At 32.9% G+C, this 23977-nt stretch overlaps 1 protein-coding gene across 1 annotated transcript; it reads right to left on the bottom strand.

The window, feature by feature from the left end:
* Positions 1-275: 275 nt before the first annotated feature.
* On the bottom strand, positions 276-21214 carry LOC130447558 (acyl-CoA Delta(11) desaturase-like). Its single transcript, XM_056784432.1, has 5 exons — positions 21157-21214; positions 19010-19239; positions 17047-17383; positions 4584-4766; positions 276-777 (listed from the first exon to the last, which is right to left on the bottom strand). Exons 2-5 carry the CDS (start codon positions 19233-19235, stop codon positions 393-395), a joined length of 1131 nt encoding a protein of 376 aa, XP_056640410.1. The 5' UTR covers positions 19236-19239; positions 21157-21214; the 3' UTR covers positions 276-392.
* Between the last annotated feature and the right edge of the window lie 2763 nt (positions 21215-23977).

Below are 23977 nucleotides of genomic sequence, written 5' to 3'. Positions count from 1 at the left end.
AGAGCTCAAATTTAGCTGTAGTAGCTTTAGAAATTATTTTTTCTTGAAGATTGTTTTATCCTACAGGATTCTTTGGAAAGTATCGTCCTGGCAAAGATTATATCTTCATAATTTGTCCTTGGGACCACTACCAGATCATCAGCGTAGCTGAGAACTGTGATTCCGGCGCTGTTAACTCTGATAAAAACTTTGTTTACTACCAGTGAGTACAGTAGAAAAGTACTTTTGCATATTTTAGTGGAATCGTGAGTGAAAAGGTTTAAAAAAAAATTATATAATGTATATTTTTATTTAATTTCAACAATAAACACATTAAATATTTCTAAATTTTTAAAATAATATAATTTGATGACAAACTGGAATATAAAAAAGGAATTTTTACTGTTTTTACGTTAATTTTCTTTATTGAAGACGTGAGCATGTTTTTTATCCTCATCTTTCATATCTTTATCGTCCCAACCCCAAACATACTCCTCTTGTGAGCGCTTGGTGTCATTTTTCTTTTTATCGATAGCCTTGAGATCGATTTGTCCGTCTTTCCATGATCCGTCGCCGGTTCTATTCGCGCGTTTTCTTATTAAATCCTCGGAGACAGTACGTAAATCATATGCTTGACCTAAGTAAGCCATCAAATCCAATAAACCAGTAGTCCAATTCGCACTATAATTTCCGAGTTCGGCTGCTTTGTAGTCCCAGGGAAAAGTGTGATGGTAGTTGTGCCAACCTTCACCGTAACCAATGACAGACACGTATTTATTTTCAACTGGATTTATTGTTCTGCAACAACAAGTAATTCTCTAAGAAAATATTTGGAAGAGAAAGTGTTAAATCGTAATTAATGGTAAGCTTTGAGCAAATACATGCTGTGCAATTGAGTATTTCGTAATGGGATTTCACACTTGTGTATAAAAATTTGTTATTTCACTATGACTTGAGACCAAGACACTGCTTCTTATATAAAGTTTTCCGAAAATACAAAGTATTGCCTTGGATAATCTTCAAAGTTTCTCTGTCCAGCGTCTGGAGCTTCTTCAGTAATCACCAGCTGTTTGGCCTCTCACCGGTCGCATATTATGAGTAAGATTGAACTTGGTCATGAAATTAATTGTTATTTAAACAATCTGGATAAATTTGACGAATAGTATCGCCTTGGATAATCTTCAAAGTTTCTCTGTCCTTCGTCTGGAGATTCTTCAGTAATCACCAGCTGTTTGGCCTCTCACCGGTTGCTTATTATGAGTAAGATTGAACTTGGTCATGAAATTAATTGTTATTTAAACAATCTGGATAAATTTGACGAATAGTATCGCCTTGGATAATCCTCAAAGTTTCTCTATCCTTCGTCTGGAGATTCTTCAGTAATCACCAGCTGTTTGGCCTCTCACCGGTTGCTTATTATGAGTAAGATTGAACTTGGTCATGAAATTAATTGTTATTTAAACAATCTGGATAAATTTGACGAATAGTATCGCCTTGGATAATCCTCAAAGTTTCTCTATCCTTCGTCTGGAGATTCTTCAGTAATCACCAGCTGTTTGGCCTCTCGCCGGTCGCATATTTTGAGTAAGATTGAACTTGGTCATGAAATTAATTGTTATTTAAACAATCTGGATAAATTTGACGAATAGTATCGCCTTGGATAATCCTCAAAGTTTCTCTATCCTGCGTCTGGAGCTTCTTCAGTAATCACCAGCTGTTTGGCCTCTCGCCGGTCGCATATTTTGAGTAAGATTGAACTTGGTCATGAAATTAATTGTTATTTAAACAATCTGGATAAATTTGACGAATAGTATCGCCTTGGATAATCCTCAAAGTTTCTCTATCCTTCGTCTGGAGATTCTTCAGTAATCACCAGCTGTTTGGCCTCTCACCGGTTGCTTATTATGAGTAAGATTGAACTTGGTCATGAAATTAATTGTTATTTAAACAATCTGGATAAATTTGACGAATAGTATCGCCTTGGATAATCCTCAAAGTTTCTCTATCCTTCGTCTGGAGATTCTTCAGTAATCACCAGCTGTTTGGCCTCTCGCCGGTCGCATATTTTGAGTAAGATTGAACTTGGTCATGAAATTAATTGTTATTTAAACAATCTGGATAAATTTGACGAATAGTATCGCCTTGGATAATCCTCAAAGTTTCTCTATCCTGCGTCTGGAGCTTCTTCAGTAATCACCAGCTGTTTGGCCTCTCGCCGGTCGCATATTTTGAGTAAGATTGAACTTGGTCATGAAATTAATTGTTATTTAAACAATCTGGATAAATTTGACGAATAGTATCGCCTTGGATAATCCTCAAAGTTTCTCTATCCTGCGTCTGGAGCTTCTTCAGTAATCACCAGCTGTTTGGCCTCTCACCGGTCGCATATTATGAGTAAGATTGAACTTGGTCATGAAATTAATTGTTGTTTAAACAATCTGGATAAATTTGACGAATAGTATCGCCTTGGATAATCTTCAAAGTTTCTCTGTCCAGCGTCTGGAGATTCTTCAGTAATCACCAGCTGTTTGGCCTCTCGCCGGTCGCATATTTTGAGTAAGATTGAACTTGGTCATGAAATTAATTGTTATTTAAACAATCTGGATAAATTTGACGAATAGTATCGCCTTGGATAATCCTCAAAGTTTCTCTATCCTGCGTCTGGAGCTTCTTCAGTAATCACCAGCTGTTTGGCCTCTCGCCGGTCGCATATTTTGAGTAAGATTGAACTTGGTCATGAAATTAATTGTTATTTAAACAATCTGGATAAATTTGACGAATAGTATCGCCTTGGATAATCCTCAAAGTTTCTCTATCCTTCGTCTGGAGATTCTTCAGTAATCACCAGCTGTTTGGCCTCTCACCGGTTGCTTATTATGAGTAAGATTGAACTTGGTCATGAAATTAATTGTTATTTAAACAATCTGGATAAATTTGACGAATAGTATCGCCTTGGATAATCCTCAAAGTTTCTCTATCCTTCGTCTGGAGATTCTTCAGTAATCACCAGCTGTTTGGCCTCTCGCCGGTCGCATATTTTGAGTAAGATTGAACTTGGTCATGAAATTAATTGTTATTTAAACAATCTGGATAAATTTGACGAATAGTATCGCCTTGGATAATCCTCAAAGTTTCTCTATCCTGCGTCTGGAGCTTCTTCAGTAATCACCAGCTGTTTGGCCTCTCGCCGGTCGCATATTTTGAGTAAGATTGAACTTGGTCATGAAATTAATTGTTATTTAAACAATCTGGATAAATTTGACGAATAGTATCGCCTTGGATAATCCTCAAAGTTTCTCTATCCTGCGTCTGGAGCTTCTTCAGTAATCACCAGCTGTTTGGCCTCTCACCGGTCGCATATTATGAGTAAGATTGAACTTGGTCATGAAATTAATTGTTGTTTAAACAATCTGGATAAATTTGACGAATAGTATCGCCTTGGATAATCTTCAAAGTTTCTCTGTCCAGCGTCTGGAGATTCTTCAGTAATCACCAGCTGTTTGGCCTCTCACCGGTTGCTTATTATGAGTAAGATTGAACTTGGTCATGAAATTAATTGTTATTTAAACAATCTGGATAAATTTGACGAATAGTATCGCCTTGGATAATCTTCAAAGTTTCTCTGTCCAGCGTCTGGAGATTCTTCAGTAATCACCAGCTGTTTGGCCTCTCACCGGTTGCTTATTATAAGTAAAATTGAACTTGGTCATGAAATTAATTGTTATTTAAACAATCTGGATAAATTTGACGAATAGTATCGCCTTGGATAATCCTCAAAGTTTCTCTATCCTGCGTCTGGAGATTCTTCAGTAATCACCAGCTGTTTGGCCTCTCACCGGTTGCTTATTATGAGTAAGATTGAACTTGGTCATGAAATTAATTGTTATTTAAACAATCTGGATAAATTTGACGAATAGTATCGCCTTGGATAATCCTCAAAGTTTCTCTATCCTGCGTCTGGAGATTCTTCAGTAATCACCAGCTGTTTGGCCTCTCACCGGTTGCTTATTATGAGTAAGATTGAACTTGGTCATGAAATAAATTGTTATTTAAACAATCTGGATAAATTTGACGAATAGTATCGCCTTGGATAATCCTCAAAGTTTCCCTGTCCAGCGGCTGGAGCTTCTTCAGTAATCACCAGCTGTTTGGCCTCTCGTCGGTTGCATATTATGAGTAAGATTGAACGTGGTCATGAAAAAAGTTATTGTTTAAACTAGCTTGAAAAGTTTGACGAACAGAACCAGACTCTGAGGTCATTTCAAACTGGTAAATGGGTTATCAAATGAAGCAGCTCTGTCAACTTAGTTGTGTACCTCTGAAAAACACCTTGTAGGTGTTTCCCATTCCTTTTTTGCTAAGAAGAATAAGAAAAACAGCAGTCCATGCAATTAATAAAAAATTGAAATCTATGATCCTATCCAACTGGTCATTAATGGAGCTAGAAGCCAGACAGAAACTTCACCAGCACATCTTCGAAGTTAATTTCCTTCAAGTGCATAAACCTGGTACGTAATTGAAATGATTTTATTCAGGTACGAAGCTGTTTTACTAGAACAGCTATAACTCCAACAATAGCCGATTAAAAAAATAATAATACTTACTGATCATAGGGTTTGTATCCCCATAAGTGAGCAGCGCTATTTACGGCCCACGTTCCATTCAATTGCAGTACAAATCGACAAATACACACGTAGAAAGACTTAATGGCAGCTTCTCCCCAAAAATACCAAGGAATGAAAGTCGGTATTACGAAAGTTAATAAGATAACCATCGGTATGTAGTATCTGAAAGAAAAGAAAATCTCTAATTATTACAAACGTCGACAAAAACTTCGAAAACACCGTATTCCGATTGAATATTATTTGTTTCTAATTCTAAACAGATAATAATAACGATGAAAATATAAAATGAAACTGTTAAATCTCAAGAAAGCTCCTGGGTATGATCTGATAACGGGGGAACTACTACAGAAGCTACGCATCCGATAACTAAAAAGTACTAGGAAGACTATTTCTACGTTAAATCCGGTTGTTCCCATGAACTAACTCATACCACAACACCAATTCGGTTTCAGAAACGAACATTCCACAATTCAACAATCCTAGAAGAAAAAAAAGTGTGTGCTGGAGTATTTCTCGATATACAAGAGGCGTTCGACACAGTTTGGTATCTACTTTCAAAACAAAGTTGATGATATCTACTCGAATTACCATACGATAGAATCTGGAGTACCTCAGGGTGGCGTTCAAGGCCCATTACTGTATCTGATATTAACAACAGACATTCAAATTCGGTAGCAACCTTTGCAGATGACACTGCAATCATGATAACAGATGTAGACCAAAGTGTAGCTACGGAAAAAGTACAAAATCATCTAAATTTGTTATAAAATTGGCTCCATCAGTGGAAAGTTTATTTCAATAGCAGTAAAACCAGTTGTCAAGTACTTAGGGTTACATTTAGATGGAAAATGAATTGCTTATTTTCAAATTTATATCGATACCAATCCGATCGCATGGAATAGAGTTATGGGGTTGCAGTAAACCTTCAAATTTGAAGATACTCCAATTATTCCAGTCCAAAACACTCCGTATTTTGAGTAGAGCCCCCTTACTAATAATAAATTAGTAAATTAATGAATAATCTATTCAATCAGCCACTTAGAAAGAGAATATTGAAGAGAATATGGCCAGATTGATTATTTTTGGGAAAATAACTTTTTGTATCAGTTCAGCAGTTCTCAGACACAAAGTTTGTTTGTGAAAACGATAGTTTCCAAAGACATTTATGGTTTTGTTTCTTTTTGAAAAGGGCAACCAAGTTTCCAAAATAAAAGGACACCTAATTTTTATAAACAAACAACGTATTGTTTTAGGTTAAAAGCAATTTTCAAATATATATGATGGAAAAGACAGCTTCCAATCACATATGAAGGTTTTTTTTGAGGATACTTTCTGAAGAAAAATGACACCGTTTTGGAAAAATACAGTTTGTAAATCAAAACGCAGCTTTCAAAAGTAAAAGACGCTCAATTTTTGAAACAGACAGTGTCGAAAGTCATACAGAAATTTGTATTTCAAAAAGGCAGTTTTTAATAGTTGCGTATAAGCAACAATCTTAAGAAAGGCTCTGAAGATTCAGACGAGTTAGTTTCTATAACTGCTGACGATGTATTTTCGAAACGGAAATCATTTTCGGTTTTCCAGTGACTATTATTCTTAGGTAAAATCTGTTAATTTTAATATTTGAGCCCCTTTTGACATCAACTTCTCGAATAATCTGACAGGACAAACGTTGTTGTCGTTGTAATCTATTAAAAATTTATTCGCTTTCAGTTTACGTTCTTGAACCACCTTGGTAAGTCTTGCGGAATACCTACAGAGTAAATCGATTCGACAGAACAATCGTTGTTTGATTCCGATACAAACAGTCATAGAATTTTTGTTACAGCTCTTCATTCCATGAATTTAATATTCCCGTTAGTTTTAGAAAAGTTTAGAAAAATCTTAGTTTTCGAAAGAAACAATTTCATAGCCAAACGATGGTTTGTTTCAGGAAAAAAAAAACAATTTTCGAAAGTACATGACGCTTGGTTTTTGAAATAGACAATTTGGAAAAACAAATAACAATTTGTATTTCAAAAAGACAGTTTTCAAAAACAAATGATGGGTTTTTTTAGGAAAAAGTCGGTTTATAAATGAAAAAGACAGCTTCCAACAACATATTAAAGTGTTTTTTGCAAAAAAAAAACAGTTTCAAAGACTTATATTGGTTTCCAAGTTTCCAAAAACATGATTATTTGCTTCTGTTTGCAGTTTCCAAAGATATATGATGGATTTTTGAAAGACACCTTCCAAAAACCAATGACGGTTGGGTTTAGAAATAGAAAAACAGTTTTCAAAAACAAATAACGGGTTTTTTTAGGAAAAAGTCGGTTTATAAATGAAAAAGACAGCTTCCAACAACATATTAAAGTGTTTTTTGCAAAAAAAACAGTTTCAAAGACTTATATTGGTTTCCAAGTTTCCAAAAACATGATTATTTGCTTCTGTTTGCAGTTTCCAAAGTTATATGATGGATTTTTGAAAGACACCTTCCAAAAACCAATGACGGTTGGGTTTAGAAATAGAAAAACAGTTTTCAAAAACAAATAACGGGTTTTTTTAGGAAAAAGTCGGTTTATAAATGAAAAAGACAGCTCCCAACAACATATTAAAGTGTTTTTTGCAAAAAAAACAGTTTCAAAGACTTATATTGGTTTCCAAGTTTCCAAAAACATGATTATTTGCTTCTGTTTGCAGTTTCCAAAGTTATATGATGGATTTTTGAAAGACACCTTCTAAAAACCAATGACGGTTGGGTTAGGAAATAGAAAAATAGTTTTCAAAAACAAATAACGGGTTTTTTTAGGAAAAAATCGGTTTATAAATGAAAAAGACAGCTCCCAACAACATATTAAAGTGTTTTTTGCAAAAAAAACAGTTTCAAAGACTTATATTGGTTTCCAAGTTTCCAAAAACATGATTATTTGCTTCTGTTTGCAGTTTCCAAAGTTATATGATGGATTTTTGAAAGACACCTTCCAAAAACCAATGACGGTTGGGTTTAGAAATAGAAAAACAGTTTTCAAAAACAAATAACGGGTTTTTTTAGGAAAAAGTCGGTTTATAAATGAAAAAGACAGCTTCCAACAACATATTAAAGTGTTTTTTGCAAAAAAAAACAGTTTCAAAGACTTATATTGGTTTCCAAGTTTCCAAAAACATGATTATTAGCTTCTGTTTGCAGTTTCCAAAGTTATATGATGGATTTTTGAAAGACACCTTCCAAAAACCAATGACGGTTGGGTTTAGAAATAGAAAAACAGTTTTCAAAAACAAATAACGGGTTTTTTTAGGAAAAAGTCGGTTTATAAATGATAAAGACAGCTTCCAACAACATATTAAAGTGTTTTTTGAAAATAAAAACAGTTTCAAAGACTTATATTGGTTTCCAAGTTTCCAAAAACATGATTATTAGCTTCTGTTTGCAGTTTCCAAAGTTATATGATGGATTTTTGAAAGACACCTTCCAAAAACCAATGACGGTTGGGTTTAGAAATAGAAAAACAGTTTTCAAAAACAAATAACGGGTTTTTTTAGGAAAAAGTCGGTTTATAAATGAAAAAGACAGCTTCCAACAACATATTAAAGTGTTTTTTGCAAAAAAAAACAGTTTCAAAGACTTATATTGGTTTCCAAGTTTCCAAAAACATGATTATTAGCTTCTGTTTGCAGTTTCCAAAGTTATATGATGGATTTTTGAAAGACACCTTCCAAAAACCAATGACGGTTGGGTTTAGAAATAGAAAAACAGTTTTCAAAAACAAATAACGGGTTTTTTTAGGAAAAAGTCGGTTTATAAATGAAAAAGACAGCTTCCAACAACATATTAAAGTGTTTTTTGCAAAAAAAAAACAGTTTCAAAGACTTATATTGGTTTCCAAGTTTCCAAAAACATGATTATTTGCTTTTGTTTGCAGTTTCCAAAGATATACGATGGATTTTTGAAAGACACCTTCCAAAAACCAATGACGGTTGGGTTTAGAAATAGAAAAACAGTTTTCAAAAACAAATAACGGGTTTTTTTAGGAAAAAGTCGGTTTATAAATGAAAAAGACAGCTTCCAACAACATATTAGAGTGTTTTTTGCAAAAAAAAACAGTTTCAAAGACTTATATTGGTTTCCAAGTTTCCAAAAACATGATTATTTGCTTTTGTTTGCAGTTTCCAAAGTTATATGATGGATTTTTGAAAGACACCTTCCAAAAACCAATGACGGTTGGGTTTAGAAATAGAAAAACAGTTTTCAAAAACAAATAACGGGTTTTTTTAGGAAAAAGTCGGTTTATAAATGAAAAAGCCAGCTTCCAACAACATATTAAAGTGTTTTTTGCAAAAAAAAACAGTTTCAAAGACTTATATTGGTTTCCAAGTTTCCAAAAACATGATTATTAGCTTCTGTTTGCAGTTTCCAAAGTTATATGATGGATTTTTGAAAGACACCTTCCAAAAACCAATGACGGTTGGGTTTAGAAATAGAAAAACAGTTTTCAAAAACAAATAACGGGTTTTTTTAGGAAAAAGTCGGTTTATAAATGAAAAAGACAGCTTCCAACAACATATTAAAGTGTTTTTTGCAAAAAAAAACAGTTTCAAAGACTTATATTGGTTTCCAAGTTTCCAAAAACATGATTATTAGCTTCTGTTTGCAGTTTCCAAAGTTATATGATGGATTTTTGAAAGACACCTTCCAAAAACCAATGACGGTTGGGTTTAGAAATAGAAAAACAGTTTTCAAAAACAAATAACGGGTTTTTTTAGGAAAAAGTCGGTTTATAAATGAAAAAGACAGCTTCCAACAACATATTAAAGTGTTTTTTGCAAAAAAAAACAGTTTCAAAGACTTATATTGGTTTCCAAGTTTCCAAAAACATGATTATTTGCTTTTGTTTGCAGTTTCCAAAGTTATATGATGGATTTTTGAAAGACACCTTCCAAAAACCAATGACGGTTGGGTTTAGAAATAGAAAAACAGTTTTCAAAAACAAATAACGGGTTTTTTTAGGAAAAAGTCGGTTTATAAATGAAAAAGACAGCTTCCAACAACATATTAAAGTGTTTTTTGCAAAAAAAAAACAGTTTCAAAGACTTATATTGGTTTCCAAGTTTCCAAAAACATGATTATTTGCTTTTGTTTGCAGTTTCCAAAGATATACGATGGATTTTTGAAAGACACCTTCCAAAAACCAATGACGGTTGGGTTTAGAAATAGAAAAACAGTTTTCAAAAACAAATAACGGGTTTTTTTAGGAAAAAGTCGGTTTATAAATGAAAAAGACAGCTTCCAACAACATATTAAAGTGTTTTTTGCAAAAAAAAACAGTTTCAAAGACTTATATTGGTTTCCAAGTTTCCAAAAACATGATTATTTGCTTCTGTTTGCAGTTTCCAAAGTTATATGATGGATTTTTGAAAGACACCTTCTAAAAACCAATGACGGTTGGGTTAGGAAATAGAAAAATAGTTTTCAAAAACAAATAACGGGTTTTTTTAGGAAAAAATCGGTTTATAAATGAAAAAGACAGCTCCCAACAACATATTAAAGTGTTTTTTGCAAAAAAAACAGTTTCAAAGACTTATATTGGTTTCCAAGTTTCCAAAAACATGATTATTTGCTTCTGTTTGCAGTTTCCAAAGTTATATGATGGATTTTTGAAAGACACCTTCCAAAAACCAATGACGGTTGGGTTTAGAAATAGAAAAACAGTTTTCAAAAACAAATAACGGGTTTTTTTAGGAAAAAGTCGGTTTATAAATGAAAAAGACAGCTTCCAACAACATATTAAAGTGTTTTTTGCAAAAAAAAACAGTTTCAAAGACTTATATTGGTTTCCAAGTTTCCAAAAACATGATTATTAGCTTCTGTTTGCAGTTTCCAAAGTTATATGATGGATTTTTGAAAGACACCTTCCAAAAACCAATGACGGTTGGGTTTAGAAATAGAAAAACAGTTTTCAAAAACAAATAACGGGTTTTTTTAGGAAAAAGTCGGTTTATAAATGATAAAGACAGCTTCCAACAACATATTAAAGTGTTTTTTGAAAATAAAAACAGTTTCAAAGACTTATATTGGTTTCCAAGTTTCCAAAAACATGATTATTTGCTTCTGTTTGCAGTTTCCAAAGTTATATGATGGATTTTTGAAAGACACCTTCCAAAAACCAATGACGGTTGGGTTTAGAAATAGAAAAACAGTTTTCAAAAACAAATAACGGGTTTTTTTAGGAAAAAGTCGGTTTATAAATGAAAAAGACAGCTTCCAACAACATATTAAAGTGTTTTTTGCAAAAAAAAAACAGTTTCAAAGACTTATATTGGTTTCCAAGTTTCCAAAAACATGATTATTTGCTTTTGTTTGCAGTTTCCAAAGATATACGATGGATTTTTGAAAGACACCTTCCAAAAACCAATGACGGTTGGGTTTAGAAATAGAAAAACAGTTTTCAAAAACAAATAACGGGTTTTTTTAGGAAAAAGTCGGTTTATAAATGAAAAAGACAGCTTCCAACAACATATTAAAGTGTTTTTTGCAAAAAAAAAAACAGTTTCAAAGACTTATATTGGTTTCCAAGTTTCCAAAAACATGATTATTTGCTTCTGTTTGCAGTTTCCAAAGTTATATGATGGATTTTTGAAAGACACCTTCCAAAAACCAATGACGGTTGGGTTTAGAAATAGAAAAACAGTTTTCAAAAACAAATAACGGGTTTTTTTAGGAAAAAGTCGGTTTATAAATGAAAAAGACAGCTTCCAACAACATATTAAAGTGTTTTTTGCAAAAAAAAAACAGTTTCAAAGACTTATATTGGTTTCCAAGTTTCCAAAAACATGATTATTTGCTTTTGTTTGCAGTTTCCAAAGATATACGATGGATTTTTGAAAGACACCTTCCAAAAACCAATGACGGTTGGGTTTAGAAATAGAAAAACAGTTTTCAAAAACAAATAACGGGTTTTTTTAGGAAAAAGTCGGTTTATAAATGAAAAAGACAGCTTCCAACAACATATTAAAGTGTTTTTTGCAAAAAAAAAACAGTTTCAAAGACTTATATTGGTTTCCAAGTTTCCAAAAACATGATTATTTGCTTTTGTTTGCAGTTTCCAAAGTTATATGATGGATTTTTGAAAGACACCTTCCAAAAACCAATGACGGTTGGGTTTAGAAATAGAAAAACAGTTTTCAAAAACAAATAACGGGTTTTTTTAGGAAAAAGTCGGTTTATAAATGAAAAAGACAGCTTCCAACAACATATTAAAGTGTTTTTTGCAAAAAAAAAACAGTTTCAAAGACTTATATTGGTTTCCAAGTTTCCAAAAACATGATTATTTGCTTTTGTTTGCAGTTTCCAAAGATATACGATGGATTTTTGAAAGACACCTTCCAAAAACCAATGACGGTTGGGTTTAGAAATAGAAAAACAGTTTTCAAAAACAAATAACGGGTTTTTTTAGGAAAAAGTCGGTTTATAAATGAAAAAGACAGCTTCCAACAACATATTAAAGTGTTTTTTGCAAAAAAAAACAGTTTCAAAGACTTATATTGGTTTCCAAGTTTCCAAAAACATGATTATTAGCTTCTGTTTGCAGTTTCCAAAGTTATATGATGGATTTTTGAAAGACACCTTCCAAAAACCAATGACGGTTGGGTTTAGAAATAGAAAAACAGTTTTCAAAAACAAATAACGGGTTTTTTTTAGGAAAAAGTCGGTTTATAAATGAAAAAGACAGCTTCCAACAACATATTAAAGTGTTTTTTGCAAAAAAAAAACAGTTTCAAAGACTTATATTGGTTTCCAAGTTTCCAAAAACATGATTATTTGCTTTTGTTTGCAGTTTCCAAAGATATACGATGGATTTTTGAAAGACACCTTCCAAAAACCAATGACGGTTGGGTTTAGAAATAGAAAAACAGTTTTCAAAAACAAATAACGGGTTTTTTTAGGAAAAAGTCGGTTTATAAATGAAAAAGACAGCTTCCAACAACATATTAAAGTGTTTTTTGCAAAAAAAAAACAGTTTCAAAGACTTATATTGGTTTCCAAGTTTCCAAAAACATGATTATTTGCTTCTGTTTGCAGTTTCCAAAGTTATATGATGGATTTTTGAAAGACACCTTCCAAAAACCAATGACGGTTGGGTTTAGAAATAGAAAAACAGTTTTCAAAAACAAATAACGGGTTTTTTTAGGAAAAAGTCGGTTTATAAATGAAAAAGACAGCTTCCAACAACATATTAAAGTGTTTTTTGCAAAAAAAACAGTTTCAAAGACTTATATTGGTTTCCAAGTTTCCAAAAACATGATTATTTGCTTCTGTTTGCAGTTTCCAAAGTTATATGATGGATTTTTGAAAGACACCTTCTAAAAACCAATGACGGTTGGGTTAGGAAATAGAAAAATAGTTTTCAAAAACAAATAACGGGTTTTTTTAGGAAAAAATCGGTTTATAAATGAAAAAGACAGCTCCCAACAACATATTAAAGTGTTTTTTGCAAAAAAAACAGTTTCAAAGACTTATATTGGTTTCCAAGTTTCCAAAAACATGATTATTTGCTTCTGTTTGCAGTTTCCAAAGTTATATGATGGATTTTTGAAAGACACCTTCTAAAAACCAATGACGGTTGGGTTAGGAAATAGAAAAATAGTTTTCAAAAACAAATAACGGGTTTTTTTAGGAAAAAATCGGTTTATAAATGAAAAAGACAGCTCCCAACAACATATTAAAGTGTTTTTTGCAAAAAAAACAGTTTCAAAGACTTATATTGGTTTCCAAGTTTCCAAAAACATGATTATTTGCTTCTGTTTGCAGTTTCCAAAGTTATATGATGGATTTTTGAAAGACACCTTCTAAAAACCAATGACGGTTGGGTTAGGAAATAGAAAAATAGTTTTCAAAAACAAATAACGGGTTTTTTTAGGAAAAAATCGGTTTATAAATGAAAAAGACAGCTCCCAACAACATATTAAAGTGTTTTTTGCAAAAAAAACAGTTTCAAAGACTTATATTGGTTTCCAAGTTTCCAAAAACATGATTATTTGCTTCTGTTTGCAGTTTCCAAAGTTATATGATGGATTTTTGAAAGACACCTTCTAAAAACCAATGACGGTTGGGTTAGGAAATAGAAAAATAGTTTTCAAAAACAAATAACGGGTTTTTTTAGGAAAAAATCGGTTTATAAATGAAAAAGACAGCTCCCAACAACATATTAAAGTGTTTTTTGCAAAAAAAACAGTTTCAAAGACTTATATTGGTTTCCAAGTTTCCAAAAACATGATTATTTGCTTCTGTTTGCAGTTTCCAAAGTTATATGATGGATTTTTGAAAGACACCTTCCAAAAACCAATGACGGTTGGGTTTAGAAATAGAAAAACAGTTTTCAAAAACAAATAACGGGTTTTTTTAGGAAAAAGTCGGTTTATAAATGAAAAAGACAGCTTCCAACAACATATTAAAGTGTTTTTTGCAAAAAAAACAGTTTCAAAGACTTATATTGGTTTCCAAGTTTCCAAAAACATGATTATTTGCTTCTGTTTGCAGTTTCCAAAGTTATATGATGGATTTTTGAAAGACACCTTCTAAAAACCAATGACGGTTGGGTTAGGAAATAGAAAAATAGTTTTCAAAAACAAATAACGGGTTTTTTTAGGAAAAAATCGGTTTATAAATGAAAAAGACAGCTCCCAACAACATATTAAAGTGTTTTTTGCAAAAAAAACAGTTTCAAAGACTTATATTGGTTTCCAAGTTTCCAAAAACATGATTATTTGCTTCTGTTTGCAGTTTCCAAAGTTATATGATGGATTTTTGAAAGACACCTTCTAAAAACCAATGACGGTTGGGTTAGGAAATAGAAAAATAGTTTTCAAAAACAAATAACGGGTTTTTTTAGGAAAAAATCGGTTTATAAATGAAAAAGACAGCTTCCAACAACATATTAAAGTGTTTTTTGCAAAAAAAACAGTTTCAAAGACTTATATTGGTTTCCAAGTTTCCAAAAACATGATTATTTGCTTCTGTTTGCAGTTTCCAAAGTTATATGATGGATTTTTGAAAGACACCTTCCAAAAACCAATGACGGTTGGGTTTAGAAATAGAAAAACAGTTTTCAAAAACAAATAACGGGTTTTTTTAGGAAAAAGTCGGTTTATAAATGAAAAAGACAGCTTCCAACAACATATTAAAGTGTTTTTTGCAAAAAAAAACAGTTTCAAAGACTTATATTGGTTTCCAAGTTTCCAAAAACATGATTATTTGCTTCTGTTTGCAGTTTCCAAAGATATACGATGGATTTTTGAAAGACACCTTCCAACAACCAATGACGGCTGGGTTAGGAAATAGAAAAACAGTTTTCAAAAACAAATGAAGGTTTGTAATTGAGAAAAACGAAAATATATATGATGCAATGTTTTTGAGAAAGCTTTTCAAAGACATAATAATAATAATGGTTCAACACCCCTAGTTGGGATGCGCTGTTAACCATCCTCTGGTTGGAATAGATCAGTCCCCATATTCCATGTCTAAATCTCCTTTTGATGGTCTTTTGATATATGATGGTTGCCTTTTGAGAAAATCATTTGCCAAAGTCATATGATGGTTTTTTATCGAATAGACGAAACAAGACAAATGACAAAAAAGTTTTTACAAACAAATTAAAGTTTTTAATTGTTTCCAAAGACTTGAACGTTTATTTTCTAAAACAATTTCCAGGATTATATAATATAATAAAAAAACAGACCCCAACGACATATGATAGTTTCTTTTTGAGACAGACATCATTTGTTGTTTTTTTTTTTGAAATTCTCCAAAGCCAAATGATGTTTGAGTTAAAAAAAAAATAAATAGTTGGCTGGTTTTTGAGAAAGACATTTTCCAAAAATATGTGACGGTTATTTTTAAATAGATAGTTTCCAATTAAAAACGTCAAAAAATGTTTTTTAAATAAAATGAAGGTTTTTAATTAAGAATTGCGCTCAAATACAAACGATGCTTTTGAGAAAAATCAGCTTCCAAAGACTTGAACGTTTATTTTTGAAAATAGTTTCCAGGAGTTGGCTTCCAAACTAGAAATAGTTGGCTGGTTTTTGAGAAAGACATTTTCCAAAAATATGTGACGGTTATTTTTAAATAGATAGTTTCCAATTAAAAACGTCAAAAAATGTTTTTTAAATAAAATGAAGGTTTTTAATTAAGAATTGCGCTCAAATACAAACGATGCTTTTGAGAAAAATCAGCTTCCAAAGACTTGAATGTTTATTTTTGAAAATAGTTTCCAGGAGTTGGCTTCCAAACTAGAAATAGTTGGCTGGTTTTTGAGAAAGACATTTTCCAAAAATATGTGACGGTTATTTTTAAATAGATAGTTTCCAATTAAAAACGTCAAAAAATGTTTTTTAAATAAAATGAAGGTTTTTAATTAAGAATTGCGCTCAAATACAAACGATGCTTTTGAGAAAAATCAGCTTCCAAAGACTTGAATGTTTATTTTTGAAAATAGTTTCCAGGAGTTGGCTTCCAAACTAGAAATAGTTGGCTGGTTTTTGAGAAAGACATTTTCCAAAAATATGTGACGGTTATTTTTAAATAGATAGTTTCCAATTAAAAACGTCAAAAAATGTTTTTTAAATAAAATGAAGGTTTTTAATTAAGAATTGCGCTCAAATACAAACGATGCTTTTGAGAAAAATCAGCTTCCAAAGACTTGAATGTTTATTTTTGAAAATAGTTTCCAGGAGTTGGCTTCCAAACTAGAAATAGTTGGCTGGTTTTTGAGAAAGACATTTTCCAAAAATATGTGACGGTTATTTTTAAATAGATAGTTTCCAATTAAAAACGTCAAAAAATGTTTTTTAAATAAAATGAAGGTTTGTAATTGAGAATTGCGCTCAAATACAAACGATACTTTTGAGAAAAAGCAGCTTCCAAAGACGTAGATGATGATGATGGTTAAGTTGAAACGATTTTGAAAGAAAACAGTTTTGAAAATTAAATGGTGATTTTCAATTGAAAAAAAACACTTTGTAAACCCAAAAAATTATGATATGTTTCTGAAAAAAATCAGTTTCCAAACACATATAATTATTTTTGATCATAAACAACTCCCAGAGACAAAAAACGATTTGTTAAAAAAAACTATTTCTTGATAAACTCGGTTTGTGGACCATACCATTCATGGATAAAGTTTAATATAAAAAAACGGTTAAATCAGATACTGTGGAAAATGTAGAAGACAAATTAAAAAATTTCAGAACTTTAAAAAAATTATACATAACTTTAATATTTCTTTATATTTCTCGAAATGCGTGAAATATGTATAAAGCTTGATTCAATCGGAGTTCAAGATTGGATCAATCAAGAAAAAAGAAAAAATAAGCAACGAAAATGTGCATAAGAGAAAATTAAATGAATGGATTGAAATAGAAGTGGTTTCAAAGTTCAAAAATGCCACATTACTTAATAATCACTTACTTTCGTTGCCACTGAACTACAGGATCCGCCGCAACATCGCTCATATCAATAGTTTTCCCTTTGATTTTCACATCCTCGTGCTTCTTCATCATCAACCAACCCACGTGACAGAAAAAGAATCCTCTCGAAGAATTGTGCGGATCTGCGTTCGTATCAGTAAATTTATGATGAACCCTGTGATCCCTCACCCATTCGTGAATGTCATTTTGTAGAGATGCCGTTTGACCCAGCATCAGAAATATCCTCAATGGGAGTTTGGCTTTGTAAGATCTGTGCGACCAGAGACGATGGGCTCCCCCAGTTACTCCAACACTTGCAAAAGACAGATAAAGGTAACCTGGAAGAGGAAATCTTGAATTAAAAAAAAAACATCGTGCATTTTCTTCTACCAAATCTCGAACCAAGTGCTTATGATCTAGGTCCGAGGCAGCTAAGGTCTGCTTGTTGATTTGCTACTGTAATCTTTCTTCTAGAGATACGACGAAGAACAGGTCGAGTATACACGACTTCAAAGAGGATTCAGACTGAGCAACTGCTCTGAACGAACACGTGATGGAGCAGAACAGAAGGAGACGAGGAAGACCCTCCAGGAACTGGAAGGGAGGAATTGATCAAACTATGGAAGACAGAGCTAACCAGGAAAACCAGAAAGCAAGCTGCAAGACCTCTGCTGTATATATATAATCTTTCTTCTTAACAATTTTATTAGTAATTTGCTTTAAGACAAGAAAAAGTATCTAGGGCTAGATCTGAAGGATACAGTAGCTAATCAGCCAACTTTTGCGTCTTTCAACGCTTTCGAATCGGTTCATTACGTGCAGTCCTGTCGTTTGGAATCATATCTCATCTATTGTCACATTAAATCGTTCTGAAATCCGAAATTATTTTGTGGATTTTGATGTTTTCTTCGGTCGCAACCTCTTTGTGACGTCCATCGTCCTTGAAGTTAATTTCGCTTCGTTTAAATCACTTATTTTTCCAGGACAAAATGGGTGAAATATTTATCAAGTCAAGCATATTTTTTTTTCAATAAGCAAAGCTCTATAAATATAGTTGTCTCACTCAAAATACAATTAACAAACTAAGAGTACAACAGCTGTCAAATTTGTTTCATGGATTTTATACTTGTAGCGCCATCTACATGTCAGTCCAACAACGTTTTGAGACATTCTGTATACATAACATTTATTACGAATAATTGAAATTAATGGCAAAGATAAAATAGAACTTTCATGGGTATTTTCTTTCTTACAGCAATAAAAATATTTAATATTTTAGTAATAGCAACAGCTGAAGATAATAATTATTCTGGAGAAAATTACTTTTGTTGTTGACATGTTTTATTCTTCTTTTTTAATTGCGGAAAGAGAAATTTAAGAACGTATTGTCCACGACATGAAAATAGGAAACTTAACGGCCTTTAATAAACTAAATATGAAATTAATCAGCTACATAATCGGTACAAACAAAAGCGTTCGAATACAAGCGCCAGTCGTGAATAGATTGAAACCGTTGAAACGTATTATCAACCACTAGGAATAGCCTCAGATAATTTTCGGAAATTTTAATGTATTATTCATGTACAAAGACACAAATAAACATTCAGGAATCCAAGAGGTGGACAATGGGACCCTCAACGATGGATTACAGAACGTTAATGAGGTTTGAGTCGAAGAAATGCCTGAAAACAGGGAAAGGATCCTGCTAACAGATGGAATTCGTATAGAATGATACTCAGAAACTTCAAAATTGGAGTCGTCGAAAACTTCCGATCCAAAGTCGTGTTCCGAGTAGGAAAATCGTCGAATGGGCTAACTGCAGATGTCTGCAACGGACTTTGAGGAAGTTTTGGGAAAGCCTCGACGACGACGCAACTTTATAACGAAACCTTGAGTCAAACTAATCGGTTATTTCAAAACTGCGACACATCTACACATTTTGAAAGGTATTCTTATATACTTACTCCAAAGTGTTGTTTTCCATGAAACTTGCAACGTTAAAATTAACCATAATCCATATAAAGCTATCGAATGCAGAACTAAAAACACAAACGCGTTGAACCACACTATTTTAGGTTTATTATCATTGTATTTCGTAGCTGTGGTATTTGTTGTGTACGCGTCATTTTTTTTGGTACCATTAACTTCGGCCAATAATAAATTCGAGCTGCTGACTAGATGCGGCTCCATAATTCTGAAAATACCAATCAAAATTTCGAATTAACAGCTCAAAAATACAGTCATATTAATGAGGACATAATTCCAATATGAGGCTATTTTGAACACCTCACCGGTGCTTAAAAATGTTTCTCTGAACGCATGGTGCATGGAATGAGATATTGGAAACATTTCTTTTCGAATAGTAGCTGCAAATACTTTAAAACAGATACTCCCATTGAGAAAACTCAGCTTCTACATTGGTAATGTCTTCGTATGCCGATATAACAATTTTTTTGGCTGATTTCACTCGTTGTTGCCAAAACTGGCATTCAGTTGACACTATTCATATTGATATTTGTTAAGCTTCTTGAAAAAAAAACACAAGAAACTATCAAGGCTTTTCATCATGAAGATTCCGATCCTAACTCTCTGATTTCAGCTTTCTGAAGATGTACCTCCAAATCCAGAGCTGATAGATGATAGATCAAAGGATTCTCTGAGCTGGAGACGGCGAAGGATGGACCTTGACCTTCCTTCTCATCGTAAACACTAAGGATCCAGCTCCAATTGGAATTTTTAATACTGTTTCTTTCAAATATACGAAGGAGTGTACCAGGAAAGTGCAGCTGCTAAAAAGTATTATAAGAATACGCTTCAACTGCAATGGTCAGTCCTGCTCGAATTCAGCATCCATTGAGGATGAGGATTTGACTCAGGATAATCCTGATGAAGAGGAACTCTAAGAAAATGTGAATATGAATATGTTGCTACGTTTTGTGCTGCATACCTATCGATTTATATCGTCTTTATATTCATTAATAATATTTTGATGCTTTTTTACTGGAATAAAATGGATCAAAACGTTGAAACAACGATTTCGAATTGGATTCTGGAAGAAAATACTTCTGAAAATGTGTCTGTAGAGTCACCAGCCTCTGCTGTTTTATCTGACGAAGAAAGCGGAAATGAAGAAGATGACGATGATGCAAATTAGTTATCAGAGTTTCCAGAAATGGAAAACAATTTAACAAAAGATGTTCCCGTTAAATCAGAATCTTAGGTGCAGATTTTATACAGGGAGAGTTCGATAAAGATGAAGAACAGTTGCCGTTTGCTGATGCTTTTGATCTAGCATTCGGAATTGTTTACAAAAACAATAAACGAGCTGGTACAAAAGAAAAACTTCAGTATATAGACAGGATTTTATATGTACTGAGACAAAAATGAAAAATTCAAGGTTATGCAAAATCATCGTAGTTAAACTGTCAACTGTCAAGTGGCTAGAGTCACTCCAGAACGTCCCGGAAGTGTTTTGCAGTACGGAACTGTCATTTCCACTACATGGAATACTAAAAACGCAACTTTCGATATGTAAATGAATACAGAACGAACAACTTTCAAATGGCGTCGTCTGAAAAATATTTTTCAATTCAATAGACATAATTGAATGGAAATATCATTACTAACAACTACTGACGGGAAAGATAACACAATTTGAAGTTGTAGTAGACAAAATTCGGTAAACTTCACTACTGTCAAAAAATGGAAAGGCACCAAGGCCCGGAAACATTTCCATTGAGTTCCAATGAATGTGTTGAATGGGTAGGAAATCCCAGAAGATTTAAAAAAGAAAATCAGCATTGATGGAAAGATAGAATTTTCATTCAACTACCTATATATTCACCAGATTTGACCACTAGAGATTTTTATTTTTTCCAAACCTCAAAATTTGCTTGTAAATACTAAGAAGCTTATTTTTTCATTATTTTTTCCTATTTTTTAAATCGGTACAAATTAAGAAACCAGTTGATCCGATTTAAAAAAAAACTGGAGCTTGTAGAGAAATATTTTTGCTGAGAAATAATCCAAAATATTATTGATTAGTTCATAAAAAATAAAGTGAAGCGTAATCAGTTTTTGATAATCAAAATACAAATAAATTGGAACATACTTAATTCCCTTGGTGAAACAAACAACACTACCACAACAGACTATGAATTAGATCAGGCAACGGTTAAATAAATATTATTCTTCATTTCCACCACCCAAAAATCCCACTTTCCGTAAATTGTGCTTAATGGAAATCAAAACAAAACGATATATACCTATTGTTCTTCTATTGTCAAGTTCGGTCATTCAAATTGTGCCAATGAATCAATTATCTCATTTAATTTATCACATTTACATAATATTAATTATTTCTCTATAGTTTAGAAGTAAAACCATTCCTTGCGCTTGGATTGAAGTTTGGAAGTGTCGGGGATATTCATATTGACCACACCGCCACTACACTAACACTCGAAATTACACTGTTTGACGTTTGACGTTTTAATAACCTGTCATAACGCGCTTCAGTGTAATTTAGAGTGTTAGTGTAGTGGTAGTGTGAATAGCGTGTTCAGTACTTGCACATTTGGATAAAAAATATCATCGGTTTCCAATATTCACTTTGCTCAACAATAATCATACAAAAAGAAAATTTTTATATTCGAAGTATAGCCCATATTCTATGATTTTAAATCAACGTTCAGAAAGATCTTTGAGACGTTGGTAAAACCATTCCTTGCGCTTAGATTGAAGTTTGGAAGCGTTGGGGGTATTCATATTGACCACACTGCCACTACACCAACACTCGAAATTACACTGTTTGACGTTGGACGTTTTGATAACCTGTCATAACGCGCTTCAGTGTAATTTAGAGTGTTAGTGTAGTGGTAGTGTGAATAGCGTGTTCAGTACTTGCACATTTGGATAAAAAATATCATCGGTTTCCAATATTCACTTTGCTCAACAATAATCATACAAAAAGAAAATTTTTATATTCGAAGTATAGCCCATATTCTATGATTTTAAATCAACGTTCAGAAAGATCTTTGAGACGTTGGTAAAACCATTCCTTGCGCTTAGATTGAAGTTTGGAAGCGTTGGGGGTATTCATATTGACCACACTGCCACTACACCAGCACTCGCAATTACACTTTTTGACGTTTGACGTTTCGATAAACAGTGTAAACCGCCTTCCAGATTCAGCAGCGTTGTCAAGTTACTTCCAAGCTCATCTTAGAATCGTTTCTAGTCCTATAGTTTGCAAAGTTTAAACTAAAACGAACTCTGGAGCTATATTAGAACCTGAGATATAGATCTTTGAATGTAGAAAAATAGCCAAAAACCTACAAGAACCCATAACTCCACATTGAATGTCCGCGCCTAGCTCCTCTTCAACTCAACCGATTTAAGTGTTAAAAAACTCAAAAGAAAGAAGATGCTTCAGTGAGTGTTCTTAAACCAAAACGAGCTTTGTAGCTATATTAAAACCTGAGATATAGATCTTTGAATGTAGAAAAATAGCCAAAAACCTACAAGAACCCATAACTCCACATCGAATGTCCGCGCCTAGCTCCTCTTCCACTCAACCGATTTAAGTGTTCAAAAACTCAAAAGAAAGAAGATGTTTCAGCGAGTGTTCTTAAATCAAAACGAACTCTGTAGCTATATTAGAACCTGAGATATAGATCTTTGAATGTAGAAAAATTGCCAAAAAATCTACAAAAATCCATAACTCCACATCGAATGTCCGCGCCTAGCTCCTCTCCCACTCAATCGATTTAAGTGTTGAAAAACTCAAAAGAAAGAAGATGTTTCAGCGAGTGTTCTTAAATCAAAACGAACTCTGTAGCTATATTAGAACCTGAGATATAGATCTTTGAATGTAGAAAAATTGCCAAAAAATCTACAAAAATCCATAACTCCACATCGAATGTCCGCGCCTAGCTCCTCTCCAACTCAATCGATTTAAGTGTTGAAAAACTCAAAAGAAAGAAGATGTTTCAGCGAGTGTTCTTAAATCAAAACGAACTCTGTAGCTATATTAGAACCTGAGATATAGATCTTTGAATGTAGAAAAATTGCCAAAAAATCTACAAAAATCCATAACTCCACATCGAATGTCCGCGCCTAGCTCCTCTCCCACTCAATCGATTTAAGTGTTGAAAAACTCAAAAGAAAGAAGATGTTTCAGCGAGTGTTCTTAAATCAAAACGAACTCTGTAGCTATATTAGAACCTGAGATATAGATCTTTGAATGTAGAAAAATTGCCAAAAAATCTACAAAAATCCATAACTCCACATCGAATGTCCGCGCCTAGCTCCTCTCCCACTCAATCGATTTAAGTGTTGAAAAACTCAAAAGAAAGAAGATGTTTCAGCGAGTGTTCTTAAATCAAAACGAACTCTGTAGCTATATTAGAACCTGAGATATAGATCTTTGAATGTAGAAAAATTGCCAAAAAATCTACAAAAATCCATAACTCCACATCGAATGTCCGCGCCTAGCTCCTCTCCCACTCAATCGATTTAAGTGTTGAAAAACTCAAAAGAAAGAAGATGTTTCAGCGAGTGTTCTTAAATCAAAACGAACTCTGTAGCTATATTAGAACCTGAGATATAGATCTTTGAATGTAGAAAAATTGCCAAAAAATCTACAAAAATCCATAACTCCACATCGAATGTCCGCGCCTAGCTCCTCTCCAACTCAATCGATTTAAGTGTTGAAAAACTCAAAAGAAAGAAGATGTTTCAGCGAGTGTTCTTAAATCAAAACGAACTCTGTAGCTATATTAGAACCTGAGATATAGATCTTTGAATGTAGAAAAATTGCCAAAAAATCTACAAAAATCCATAACTCCACATCGAATGTCCGCGCCTAGCTCCTCTCCCACTCAATCGATTTAAGTGTTGAAAAACTCAAAAGAAAGAAGATGTTTCAGCGAGTG

Source organism: Diorhabda sublineata, chromosome 8, assembly GCF_026230105.1.
Source record: "Diorhabda sublineata isolate icDioSubl1.1 chromosome 8, icDioSubl1.1, whole genome shotgun sequence".
In the NCBI taxonomy this organism is placed as follows: domain Eukaryota; kingdom Metazoa; phylum Arthropoda; class Insecta; order Coleoptera; family Chrysomelidae; genus Diorhabda; species Diorhabda sublineata.
The sequence above is the reverse complement of the archived record's forward strand: the minus strand, read 5'-3'. Positions and strand labels throughout refer to the sequence as shown.